Source organism: Strigops habroptila, chromosome 9 (genome assembly GCF_004027225.2).
Source record: "Strigops habroptila isolate Jane chromosome 9, bStrHab1.2.pri, whole genome shotgun sequence".
NCBI lineage: Eukaryota > Metazoa > Chordata > Aves > Psittaciformes > Psittacidae > Strigops > Strigops habroptila.
Window position 1 is genome coordinate 8316580 of NC_044285.2, and position 14139 is coordinate 8330718.

Sequence of the window (14139 nt, forward strand, 5' to 3'; positions counted from 1 at the left end):
CTTCTGGGTACCCTGCTCCGTGTAGCAGAGACTGCAGCTCCTTGATTGGAAGCACGTCCCCTGGGACTGCTGTTCCACACAATAAATCATTCATGCTTTCCTGTTCAGAGCTGATGTAACAGTCTTTTTCAAGGCACTGGCTCACTCTTTCCTTTGCAGAGTGGCCAGGTGACTGCTCTGCCACCACCAATGGGATGTTTCCTGTTACCACTTACAGCTTGGCTTGTACTGAAAAAACCCTGATAACTAAGCCTTTAATGCCTTCAGCTAATATTGGTGTTTCTCCCATGTCTTTTTAGAGCCAGGAAAAGAAAGACAATTTGCTTTGTCATATAGCTTTAATATGCCCTTGATAAACATAATTGGTAGACTCACCCCTCTTCTGTTGAAAGGGATTTAGTATTCACTGGAGTTTGGCCAATTCTGACAGATCCTGTTAAAGCTGACCCAGCTTTACCTATCTCTGCTTGAGAGGCAAAATCACCCTGTACCATGCTCTTCCTTAACTGAGAAAAGCATTTCTGTGTGAAATCATCCCAACCAGCAAGTCTTGGGACTTTCAGTCTTCCAGCACTGGCTATGAACCCTGTTGTTTCTGCCACTGGCTTGTACAGTCAAGTGCTTACACAAGTTCATGTGGCTCAACCCAGCAGGCTTCAGTGTTTCAATTAAAACAGATTTACAATGTTTTACAGGTTCTGGAGGTCAGTGTGGTTGGCTGGCAACACGCTTTCCCAATGTCACCGCGGCACAAGGCTCTGTGTATTTGGCAAGAAGCATTTGTGCATGTAACATTTCAACATAGAGGAATGTCTTGGTTTTGGCCTCTATAAGTGCTGACTTGTCAGCTTTGAGAGATATCGGTCTCTCCTTGTGGAAAGCTGCAAAGATCAGTGCTGCCAGTTCAACCATAGCAAAAAGCTTGTCATAGTTGTTACTGTATTTGGAGATCTGTTATGGGAGTGCTTATCTGCTTTCTCAAAGGCTTTGTTACACAGCAGGAGTAAGCCATTAAATTACTGCCTCTTTCAGGTATGTTCCACCCCTGATTTGGGGAAAGAGTGGACATATCCAGACTGCCCTTTACGGAAAAATGGGGAGAGTGAGATCACCGCATCCGTATGGACTTCGCAAGTACCTCACGATGCCGGATGGAGCAACAGCCACCTTTGATCTCTTTGAGCCGCAGTCTGAGCACTGCATTGGAGGTCAGTCAAATAGCTGCTGGCCTTGATCCTGTGCTCTGGGGGATGGATGAGGATGCTGCTACTTGATTTATCAGAAGGGATAGATATTAAATCTGGTCATGGAAGGGGGGTTGCTAAGCAATATGAACCCGTGCGTGGAGGCTGTGAGGCCATCTTGCTGTATACCTATACTCTGACATCAGGAGAGACCCTACTAGACTAATTAACTGTTTGTGGCAAGGGATGGGGAGTTAAGGAACAGAAGTGCCTCAAGTGAGAGGCTGGCAAAGAGAATCTGGTGGTAAGCCTCGATTGAGGTGCCCTTTGCCTGTGAAGGCTGTGGGATCATGGAACAGAGGCTAGCTACACAAAGTCCTTCATGAAACTAGACTTCTACTTCCCCCTTAGAAACAGATTCTTGATATTCTTTACTAACAATATGTGCTTGAATATCTGCATGAAAACAAACTCCATGTGCAAAGGGTATGAAGAAGTCCATGAAGGGAATTCATGAAAAAGTAGAACATCATGGTGATTCCTTACAGCACTGCGTATGTATATTTAGAGCGAATGTCAGCTTTAAACTCACTGTTACTGCTAATAACAGCAGTACTTAAAACTGAGTTACAGTGGCTTGACTTCAGAAATACAATTTACTGCTGCAGTAGCCGATGTCATGACTCCCATTTGGCCTTCAGAAAAAACAGAGTTGTTAACTGTCAGCGTTGAGATCCTCATGGTATAATGCTGCGCTAGGACAGTCTTTACCTCTGAAGAGAATCTGAACAGTGCTTTCCTAATGAGGCAAAAATTCAGTGGCTAGAGCTGCTGATGTTGGGGCTTTGCACGTGTCTGAGAGCTAATCTGAAGTATGTATATTAATCCTGAATGTAATTTGTTGTGCTTACTTGAATTACAAGAAGTACTTTCTTGGTTGATGAAATGATATCATCTTAAACTAGTGAACAGTGTCAGCACATCAAATACAATTAGATTAGCCACAAAGCAGATGATGGTTCGTGTCAGCCGATCAGAATGTCTGTGCTTCACTTTGAAGATCATTACACTCAACCCTGGAAGAGAAATGAGGGAAAAATAGCATAGCTGGTCTACTTGGTGCATGAGCAAGCAGTGGGCTCCAGAGCTTCCACTCACTTTAGTCACAACAGGCTGTCACAAGGCAGAAATTGTGTAATGTCAAAAACACATTAAAAGGGAAGAATTCACTCTTGGTCTCTAGGCAGTGCCTGTAGAACTGTTTGGGCAGATTTCCCTGAAGTTAGAGAACTGTTCATCTACTGTAACATGAATTACTTGTTCACATCTGTAGCGCTAGAGCTGCTTGTCTCCTGTCCCATAGTGGAATTTTGGCAGGCTAGCAGGATTTTTAGCCTGCTTCTGGTAGGTGGTTTCCCATGGATCTCGATTGGAACCCTTCTGACTCTCTCAATTTGCATGAAGTGACATTTACTTAACTTCCCTCTCTTTCTGTGCACAGAGGATGTCACGATGGTGATCTGCCCCGGGATTGCTAACCACAGTGAAAAGCAGTACATCCGCACTTTTGTTGACTATGCCCAAAAGAATGGGTACAGATGTGCTGTCCTGAATCACCTGGGAGCCCTGCCAAACATTGAGCTCACTTCTCCACGGATGTTCACATACGGTAGGTACTTCGTGGCACCTGGGGACTTATTTCCAAGCTTGTGGAATTTCGAGGGCTTCATCAGCCTCCTTCAGCATAACACAACTGCTGTTACGCTGAATGAGGATAGTGATAATGTTGTACTGTTTCTTAGGAGCTAAACTGAACTTACACATGAGGAAGATACTGGGATTCACTTTTCCTTTTCTCCCAGCTCTTACACAGGTATCCTAATCCAGGAGGCAGGTTTTTGGAAAGAAAACCTTTTTGGGGAAACCCGAACTCTTGTGACTACTAAGAGCATGCTCCAATCATTTTTAGAGGTGCCAAAATGTCAGCTTAGTGGAATGTGAAACAAACATGGCTCTGAAAAATAAACACTGCTTCTGAGGCTTTAAAATGCAGTATGAGAGGGTTTTGTACCAGCCTATCCAGAAAGTACATTTCTGTCCTAGGAGGGGCATGTGAGGTTTGGTCCCTGGATGTCACACAAATGCCGAGGAACAGCAACCGTTCCACAGTATAACAGTAAAGCTACAGAAGTTAGTGCTTAACTGCCATGATTTTGGGTTTCCATCTTGAGTATAAGGAAATCTGAACCTGGAAATTAAAAGGAACTGTGTTAAGGGTGACTCCAGCTATTCTTAACTGCCCTGCTAGTGAGTAATGTGATCTTTGTAGAATGTGGCCTTCTCACCTGCCACCCGATCTGCTTGTTCCTGAGCTTTCTGAGCCCTCATGTCACTCCTTACTGCAAACATCTGTATGTACCTTATGTCAGGAGTCAATTGTGGGTTTAGCACATTGGTGTTGGGTTTCTTTTCTTTAAAGAGAACTCAAACTTACTGCTAAGAGTTTGGATTAACAGTTTGAATGTTTATCTTGTGCAGTTGAATTGCCAAAGTAGCAATACTGTGCTTTGAGATTTGGAGTTGGGCAGGCAAATAGGCTGTAATGCTTTGTTGCTTGTTTTATAGTTGTTGAATCTACTGCTCGGTGGAAAAGACTTCAGGAATACCAAGTACCTTGATTTGTGTTGAGGCCCTAGGCTGTTAATGGCTTTAAGCCTACCATGTCTTGGGAACTAAGCTTGGCCTCCTTGAAGCATTTGCTTTTTTGATAAAAGTTGACAGCTTTTTTCCATGGACCTTTGCTTTGGACCATAGGGAGTTACTCCATAGTGCATCTCTTGAGACATACCTTTGTGAGTCTTTTATAGCCTTGGAAAAGGAAAGGAATGCCTAGCACTTCCTTTGAGTAAGACAGTAAATCACTTGGCAGAGTTGCTTGCTCAGTGGAGTGCCAGTAAGACCATGAGCAGCCTTTACTCTGCCTCCAACCCAAATATCCCAGTGTCTTTCCAGCTTTTGCTGGATTCCTAATGTATTTGTTGAGGAGAAAGTAGCCTAGATTTGGGATTTGCTGAATCCTCCAGCCTTTACATCAAGGTTGACTTGTTGCTATTCTGAAATAATTACCAGTTTCCCTCAAATCATGAAGGTCAAACACTAAAGTATTTAGACTGCTCCTTCTTCCAGAGAAAACTAAAGCAATGCAGCATTTGTCATCTCGAGGGAAATAGCTCATCAGGAATGTTCACAAGGAAGTGCCCAAGCCCTGCTGAACCACTCAGCCAGAAGCCTGCTCTTTCACTGAAGTAAACACAAACCCTGGTGCTCAGTCTACTCTGGAGCTAGCTAAAACCTGAGTCTGATGTCTAGGAAGGATGCTACAGTTCGGGTGGGAGCACACTCGAGCAGTGTTAGGTTGGCACAGGGTAGAATCCCCAACTCTTAGGTCTTATCTTCATGAACAAGTTCCACAGGATAGAGCTGAGTTTCTCACTCTAGACACGAATAAACAGCCGTTGTTCATGTGCTGCCTCGTGTGTTGTTTTCAGTCTTAAACCCAGTGGGAAGCTTAACAGAGCGCATAGATGGTTGAAAGCACTGTCCTGATGCCATTAGTTTTGCAGCTGCATTTCTTCATGTTTCCTTTTCCCCAAACTAAAAGGCATGAGAAGTAGCTGTAGGTGGTGGTGGTGCATGCGTGGAGGTCCTCAAGCCTGTCAAACCATCTGAGGACCCTGGTACTGCCAGAAACTGGACCCCTCTTTGCCTGCAGCCTGTGGGTTGCAAGTGAATGTCAGCTGAGAGCAGAGCAGACCTGTATAGAAGCACTTACCTCTTCTCTTGAAGAGGGGATCCCCCTGTGTCTTCTAGGAAGCAGTATCTTTTTACCTCCTCAGTGGTTAGAAAGGGCTACCTGCCTCTGCTTAAACCCTGACCTCTGATTCCAGTCGGGCTCTGCAACAGCCCACTGAGCTTTGTCCTGACAAGCCAACTCTGCATTTCCATCCCCTCCCTGCATCAGCATGGATTTAAGGATCCATGGCAGCCTTACTAAAAACAAAGGAGCAAGCTGCTTTTCAGACACCTCACTGAAGTTCAGAAGTGGCAAGCTGGCTCAGGAAGGTAACAGTGTGTGCTGTTCTTAGTAATGTCAAGCCCAGGGTTGTTGGACTCTGTTCTTTTTTAAGCTGCTTTAGAAAGGAAGAGTTGAGATTGTCACGTTAGCTATTGCCATAAATTTTAAGCAAGTTAATTTCATCTTACTTTGGCATTCTGTCAGAACTAAGCATGAGCTAAGGTCCGCAGGACTCATAAAACAGATACATGAACACGTGTGTGAACCAGAGCTCTTAAAACCTCAAGGTTATTGAAAAGTCAGGGTAATAAGCTGAACTTAAAGCGCACAACTGAAACTCAAAGTGGGAATCTAGGTATGTTAGAAGATGATTCTTGACTTTACCTTTCTTTTCAGGTTGCACCTGGGAATTTACTGCCATGGTTAATTACATCAAGAAGACCTATCCCCAGACTCAGTTGGTGGTTGTGGGCTTCAGCTTGGGTGGAAACATCGTGTGCAAGTACCTGGGAGAGAGCCAGGCCAACCAGGAGCGAGTCCTGTGCTGTGTCAGTGTGTGCCAGGGGTACTGTGCACTGAGGTAGGTCTGGAGACTTCTCCGTGCTTTCTGTTAACAAGGAATATAAGTTCTCTGTACCTGGCCAGGAGTATGCTGGCAGGTCCTGGTCTGTGTGTGTGAGCTGGCCTGACTCTGTCTCATTGCTATAGCATCCGAAGAGGAGGCATTCCCTGTTTAGTGTCCTGGTGTAACTAACCTGGCAGGCTGGGCAGCATGACAAACTGCTGAGATGATGCCAGGCTTGCAAGCCATAGTTTACACACTCTCATGGCTCTGAGGAGTATCCCTTGGTTCATAATGGCTTGTCTGGCTTCAGTCACAGTTTCATTTGGCAGCTCTTCGCTGGGGAGGCTGAACAAAAGATACACAGCTCAAAGGCTGTCAGTCCATGCTCCCCTCTTAGCGTGTGTCATTGAAACAGTGCTGTGGGCTGCTGAGAAGATGGAGAGGTGCTTGCGATTATGTTGTACAACTTGGAAAGGTGAGGAGGAGAAGGATTATAGCCCTAAAGTCTGCCTAAAACGTTAACCTGTGGTTCCCTGCCTGCAAGCCAAGGCTGTAGCATTTCAAGAGCTGCAACGGCTCCACCTAGTGCTAACACTGCTGCAGGACCTGGGTACAGCGATGCTGCTTGAAAACTGGTAGCTCAACTAATGTGCAGTAACTTTCCATATATGTAGGTAATGAAGGTTTAAACAGTGTAACTGGCTAAGCTGCTGCTTTCAGTCTTTATGCATATAAACAACTGCTAAGGTGTAGCTGGCTTTAATTAAACTGCACTTTTGAGTCCTGAAACTATTTGCAAGACAAAAGGGGTTGTTGAGGCTCTAGGGTATTTATGTCAAGATCTTTTGGGCAGATAATGGTGAAACTATGGCAGCCCTGTAAGGGGCTTGCTGTGGAATTTGGCCTCCCAGCCTGGTCAGGGTAGCTGGAACTCTCTTGATGCTGTGATGCTTTGCCTGTGTGGAGACCAGTTTGGTATTCAGCAGTCTGAAGACACCTTTTATAAGCTAAGCTTTTACAGGTGGGAGAGAAGCTTTTCTGGAAGCATTAAGATGTGACTAAAAGCTTGTTGTGCATGTTGGTAATATTCCAGCATCCCTAATTCCTTGTGAGAACAGATGTGACTACTGCTAAAAGCGTATAATCTACTGCTAGGTCCCCATGAGTTCACAGCCTTAAAATCTGGACAGATGCTTTCAGGAACAGTGTTTCTGTTTTGTTTCAAGTAAAATGCTCTTGGTTGTCTTGGGGTTCTGGCATGGAGCACAGAGGATACTTTTGAAGCCGGCTTCTCAATTGCAGCCCTCAGACAGGGTTCGCAAGGATCACATCTGGCTGCAGTCTACTTGGTTCATCTTCTGCAATTACACACTGTTGTATTTCTGGTCTCCAAAATGATGTTGCAAGTGATGCTGTCCCTTAAGCCGATTTCTGTAGCAGTGTGTCATGTTGTGCTGGTAGAATAGCAAGACAAGGACAACCTGTTTAACAATACTTGGATGTTCGTGTGGAAGAGTTACAGCTGCTTGAATTTCATGCGAGTCTTCAGTGGGTTGTGTGGATTAGTGAGCTCTGCACTCCACCTGCTGGGTGAACATCTCCTAGCAGCAGATCTCCAGTCACAAAGCATCTGCTGTGTATTACTGGGCAGTCAGCAGGAAGGCGTTTGAGATCTTCTGTCTCCCCACCTCATGTCTATTTCTGCTTTAATTCAGCTGATTAGCTGAACAGCTATGGGAAAGCAACATCAGTAAATAACTACTAAGCAAAACACAGGAGAGGGAAGGCTTTGTGCCCTGGTTATAAAAGTGGGAGGGAGGAGGTACAAAGCACCTCAAGGTGGAATGTTTAAGCCTTCCTGGGCTTGGTGTGTAGGTTAAAATAACTGGCCTCATCCCTCTGGGCTACACGACAGTGGATTATCCTGTTATACGTGACCAGTTAGTTTACAATTCCATTTTCTTTTTATATTAGCTTGTACAGCCTTTATTCCTCAAATAACTTTAGGAAGTGAAGGAAAAAAGTGGTGGTGAGCAAGGTGAACCAGGGATCACAAAAATGAAAGCCTTTCCAGAGCATTAAGCACGAGTCCCGTAGCTGGGCATAATAAAATAGCAGGAATAGTAGGATCTGCCAGAAGAATGAAAGACTCTTAGTTTAATGAATTAACAGAATCTGGGGAATGTGTTCCCTGAGGCTAAATGGGGACACATCTCCTTATTCCTTAATCTCTGCTTGCACAGGCTTGATTCTGCTTCTTGATCTTGTGGAATGCATCTTCCCCATAGCTACGGCTGTGGGGAGAGATTTCAGCTTTTGAAACCTGTGCAGCCCTCAACATACTGGAAGCTGCTTTTTTTCCAGTGCTTGCAGCTCCTCATGTTAGGAATACCACTGTACACCACAGGAACTTGTAATAACTTACTAGGTTTGCTTGGAAAATCTTTTTTGTGGAGAAAGAAATGTGCATCTTCCTGTCTGCTTTCATTCCCCCACCCTGGTTATAAACGTGGTGGGTATAAGTCTGGCTAGACAAATAAAGATATGGAAGATGTACATGGATACAGCTTGCTTTTGCCCTTGTAGGGGGCTTGAAGGTTGTGGCTTGGGAGGTCCTGCTAAATCTGCTGTAGCTCTCATGGTACGTTAATGTTTAAATGGTAGGAGTACTTGAGTAGGTGAAACTGCTCTCAGCATTCTTAAGTTGCTCAGTAAATGATAGTGTGTTTCCTCAGTAACAGCAAACCCTGCTAAGTGTAAAGCTATAACCTGCCCATGACCCCGCATAGCAAAGGAGTGCTGGTATCTGGCAGAGCTCACAGGTCTGGATGACTTTAATTCTGTTTTAACAACAGATAAGCTGTGAAGTGCTATTCTGCTTTGAGAGTAGGTAAAGACTTCAACTCAAATGCCACTTGCAGCTGCAACTAGTATTTATTCCTACAGCTCCTGCCAATGAAGCTAGAACAATAAGTGTCTGCGCATATTGGAAACATCTGCACACATTGGTTTCCTCTGCAGAGCTATCTACACAACAGACAACACTTTGTTCAGCAACAGGTTTTAGTCCTTTCCTTGGTAGTACCATTAAGTAAACTACATTCAACTTGTGCAAAGGGATACCAGAATCCTTTTGTCAGTGTTGCAGATCTTGATTGATGGCTCTTTAAATGCTCTGATCCAAACTGCTAATTGCATTGTGCAAAATGAGACCGTGGTTCTGTGTATCTGATACTAACAAACTTCATCAAAGTGGGAGTCATTTCCTGGCAAAGGTTAAGCTGTGGCAGGGAAGGCCTGGAGGTTTGTTTACATAGCCTCTAGGCTGCCATAGGATGCTACACTGGATTAATCTGATCTTTCAAGATCTCTCCATTAACAGCTTTGATTGTTGTGCAATGTGTATTTTTTCTTCTAGGGCACAGGAAACCTTCATGCAGTGGGATCAGTGTAGAAGATTTTATAACTTCCTCATGGCAGACAACATGAAGAAGATCATCCTTTCTCACAGGTACTGCAGGACATCACTTATGCTGATAGTGTTGATTGGGTCAGTTGCTATATTGCATTTGTCATCTTAGCCCTTTAAAACAGGGCTTCTGAAAGTTTATGCACCAGTTCCTTGTTTGGTAGTCTTTAGATCAATCAACAGAGAAGGGGAACCTGTATCAATCTCATGCATATACTGTAAAATATATAAATAAGCTTTGATGATCTTGTTAGAAGAAAGCAGGCTTTGTTTTAGTGCCTTCTGAGGAAACTTGCTTAATGAATAAACAAGATACGCACAGGAGAACATTGCAATTAAACTTCAAAGTGGAGCGTTCTGCATCTGTTTCACTCCTAGCCAAAGAATTCCCTATTCAAGGAGCTTCTTGTTCTGCCACCTACTTGAGGTAGGACTAACCTTCAAGATCTGCTGTTTATCAAATAAGCAAATAGTCAAACTGTAGCTCTGGCTTCTAGCTGTTCCTCTAGAAAGAGCATGTAGCCAGCAAAATACTTAGTGTTGCTGTTCCTGGAGTGCAAGTGCCCTTGTAGGATCCCTGTGCTGCTGTTGTGATCTGTGGCTCTCAACATAAAGGAATGTGTGTGTTAAATAGGTGACATGCTCAATGTTGTTGTTTCCTCCATCAGAAGTTCTCTGGGTACTTCTTTCTAGGGCCGTAAATGTGTAAGTACCTCATCTATGTATATTTGAAGTTGCCTAACTCAAAGGAAAAGACCCATTTCAATTAAGAGCATGTGTCACTCGCAAACTTTTGTTCCACTATTTACACTCCTGTGCAGTATGGAACACCTGTAGAAGGAATTAGGGCAGCTGACGTGTAGGATGAGCCACATAATTCATTCCAGATTGACAAATATTTAGACAACTTGACCAAATTGAACATGTGAAGTTAGGTAAGCCCCTATTAAAAGTACCTAAATTCATAACTCAGAAAAACCCAGTGCTGGCTTGAAGGCAAGTCTCTTAAACTTTTTTTCCACAATCTCTTCTGCTCTAAGGCAACTCCCCCAAATCAAACCTAACCTCCCTCCTGCTCTGCCCTGCAGCTGCCTCTGAAAGGGAATCAAACCCCTTTCCAACTTGTGGCTTTTGTTCTCTGTTAAGGGAGCAGTTTGTTCTGGTAAAGAAACACATCATCTCCTGAGAGCAATAACTAATCATGACAAGTGTCCATAGTAAATAGCTTTCTGCTAAGGTAATGCCCCAAGTAGTTTCTGCTGTGTGAGCTAACCTAATATCTGTGCTGGGGAGACTTTAGGCCAGATGGTGAAGGAGGTGCTATGCCCATGACTCCTAATGCTCTCACCCAAGCCACCCACAGGTTTGGTCTGAAGCCAAAGGACCCTCCCTCTAACATGCCGCCTCTGTTCCAAATGCCCTAGTGCTGTCTATTCTGGGAAGATTCTTTTTAGACGCCCCTCATGCAGCTTTTCAGTATAACAGGAAAACTTTCCTCTATGAAGAGGCTGTTAGGGTTTCTGTTATGCCTTGCTGCAAAGGGAATTGGATAAATAAGCTGTGCTTGTTCCCAAGAAAGCCTCATGTGTATGTAGCTCACTTCTAGTCTTGTCTTGTCACACTTGGTAAACTCGCTTGTCCTTGAATGGGTCATGGCTTTCCTGCCCTTGTCATGTAATTTGGATGTTTTTGTTGATGTTACTCTTTCAGGCAAGTTCTTTTTGGAGATAACCCGAAGAAGCCACAGAGCCTGTCAGATGCTGATCTGAGCAAACTCTATACAGCAACATCCCTTATGCAGATTGATGATAACGTTATGAGGTATGAAGGGCAATTCTCTGATCCTCTGTAGAACTCTGAAAGCACCTTCTCTTTAAGTGTTGCTCTTGCATGCCCCTTGCTGTGCCTGTAGGAATCTGCTGAAATACAATGCTGACAACCTCACATTCTTCCTTGCCTTCATGCTGAATAAAACTTACCACAAAAAAACTTGCTATTGACAGTCACAGCTTCTGAGGAATCCTCCAGGAGGCATTTAGTTATCAGCAACATCTGAACCTGCAGCCTCCAGTAATGCAGGAAGTGGCCAGCTCTGGCTGCAACCTCTGTCAAAAATCAGTGCGGAATGTGGAAAGCAGCTCAGAACTGCTCATGAATGTCCTTAGCCCTGCTTCAACTTTGGAAACAAACCCTTCTCCCCAAACACCAGCACTGCCTGCTCAGTAAGCATTAGGGTTGGCTGAGATAATGCAGCTTTTTTTACTCGTCATTCTAACACCTTGCTTTAAGCAATAGACTGTTAGTGCCTGTGTCCTGGAAAACAACATAGTGCTTTCTTCAGTGGCAGTGTTCATACCATGGCATGTTCTGTATCAGGCATTGACACCTTCCCAAGATGAAGCTGTAAACTCTCAGCTATATGGCTATAACACTTTTGGCAGACTGGGAATGTTACTGGCTGCTTTATAAAAGCCATTCCTAGGAAAGTCTCCCTCCTTGTCCCCTCATCCCTGAGGCCTTTCTAGTTTGGGCCAACAGCTCTGTTGTTTCCTATGTCAAAAAAAGCCCCCAAAAGTGCAAAACAAAAAGCATCACCACAAACATTTGAATATAGGTTTACTGAATTCTTGGGTTGGGATGGAGTGCAAAAGATTTGACAAAGAACTGGAACCACATTGAATTCTGGGTGGCTTATAGGCAGGCCTTTTTGTCCAGTATGTTTAAGGTTCATAAACTGGTGGGTTTGTGTTTGAGAAGGCTTTTGGGTAAAGACGAACAAGATTAACTTTGCTTTCATATGTACAAATAAGTGGGATACTTTAAAAGAAATGCCCTGAATACTGCTAGATTTCAACCTGCATGTTTAACTTGCCCATGCTAACAGAATGTTTGAATAAGCACAGAAAGCACAAAGGCACGTGCTGCCAGAGGTGAATTCTGCAGAGACACTGGGTGAAAAAACCCATTGTCTGTGAAGTTGAGGCATCGTTCCTATTCCTGCATGTATGTCCTCACTTGGAACTAAGTGTCACATGGGTACCAGAGGCAGGTGTTTGCAATGAGAGTCTTCTCTATTTCAGGAAGTTCCATGGCTACAATTCCCTGAAGGAATACTATGAAGAAGAAAGCTGCCTGCGTTACTTGCACAGGGTAAGCTCTTGCAGTAGAGACTGCTCTTGTACCTTCATTTTCCTATTGCAGAGAAAGCGCTCCATGGTTTCTGTTGTCAATACCTACACCCAGCTGTCTGAGCTGGGATTTTCAGAAATAAACAGGTACAGTATAGTGGGATTTCAGTTCTTGTTACCTCTAATACTGGGCCTAAATGCTCTGGGCTCTTAAGAGCTTGTAACTCCGACAAGTAGTGGCACCCGAGTGATCTAGATAAAGCTGTTCATTCAGCTGAACTGCTCTGAGTGTATGAGGATAAGGTGGGAAATAGGTGGTGGCATAGAGCCTGCAGCTTCAAGGAAGAAGGGCTTACTCTGGATACTGTGGAGGAGGCTCAGGATGCTGTCTGGCAGGCAGATGTTTAGCAGACCAAAATTTTGCAGAAGTGGAACTGGAAGATTAATGCCTCCTTGGTCTACTGAGCCAGAGGATGGAGGTGTTCCAAGGGAGTTTCCTGGACTTTAACCAAGGAGTCCATAACAGAGCTGGTGCTAGCTGCCTGATGTGCAGAGTGGAAAAGGGTGTAGCTATTTGAATTCTGAGAATGGGGAAGATCTGTGAATCAATCTGTGTTTGTTCAGATGCACCCCTGCTCCTTTGTTATTATTGAGTTTTAAAAGTGCTGCATTGGTGAAAAGCCACCAGTCTTCTGACTTTTTCTGCTCTTCTGATGCTTCCCCAGGTACAGAGCAGCTCTGAAATAAGATGTCTAAATTGAGTTAAGCTAAGATGCTCTTACAGTAGGCAGACTGAAATTGAAATACCAATCCCTTAATGATTTTTTCCTTTTCTGCCATGTTTCTTGATGCAGATCTGTGTTCCTCTTCTGTTGGTTAATGCTGCTGATGACCCTCTTGTGCATGAGAGTCTTCTGTCAATTCCAAGAGGTCTTTCAGGTATGTTGAAACAGTCTCCTCTAGCTATGCATATTTGTATACCTGCAGCTTCCTTACCACATCATGATCTATGATTTCAAAGCAGCTTAATGTGCCTCCTTACACCTGTAATCCTGTGAGGTGTACTAAGCCTCTTTAAATCACCAGTTGTAGAACTAACAAGGCTCACCTTGATCAGGAGGAACTTGAGTCCTTTTAGGCGCTTTCTGCTGGTTTGGCTGGTGTTGATAGCCAGCAGGTTATCTTCAGGTTACATTCTCTAATAGAAAAATGCTTCCTCATGTCTTCATTCCTCTCTGGGATTTAGTAGAAAGGTGGGTAATTACAGTGTTATTCCTGATCAGGTATGAATGGACAGCCCCCTTTGCTGAAAAAGCAGGGGGGCTGTGTTATTTAGTACTGAACTTGAAAAGACTTCTGTGAGCTGTCTATTTTCAGCCAAGGAAAAAAGGGCAAATTATCTCTAGAAGCTCAGAAGAGGGAGCTGGCTGCTGCTTCATCACACAAGTAGTGGGTGCACAGGGAGGGAAGCAGGGTTCATTCTTTTCCAAGTTGAAAGCCGTGAGTGTAGAATTCATCCATAGCTGCTTCCAGATAGAAGCAAGCACAGGGATTTTCTCACTATACATTGAACAAGGTGGCTGATGTCCTATGAGAGCTTAGTGCAGCTTGACATGATGTTAACAGTTCTAGTTCCAGTGTATGTGAGTTAAAGATGTTAATTTGTTAAAGAATGAGTATTCTTATGGAAATAAGGACATTGTTCAGACACCCTCTGT

General features: G+C 44.0%; 1 protein-coding gene across 4 annotated transcripts in view; it reads left to right on the forward strand.

Annotated features, from left to right (window-relative positions):
- The window catches only part of ABHD2 (abhydrolase domain containing 2, acylglycerol lipase), a 39368-nt gene that overhangs the window by 19965 nt on the left and 5264 nt on the right, over positions 1 to 14139 (forward strand). For all 4 annotated transcript variants that reach the window (XM_030497296.1, XM_030497297.1, XM_030497299.1 and 1 more), the window contains 7 exons: positions 1033 to 1208; positions 2686 to 2853; positions 5656 to 5839; positions 9243 to 9335; positions 11004 to 11114; positions 12374 to 12443; positions 13276 to 13360. In XM_030497296.1, the coding sequence (XP_030353156.1) occupies positions 1033 to 1208; positions 2686 to 2853; positions 5656 to 5839; positions 9243 to 9335; positions 11004 to 11114; positions 12374 to 12443; positions 13276 to 13360 (887 nt within the window). The remainder of the gene's footprint in view (positions 1 to 1032; positions 1209 to 2685; positions 2854 to 5655; positions 5840 to 9242; positions 9336 to 11003; positions 11115 to 12373; positions 12444 to 13275; positions 13361 to 14139) is intronic.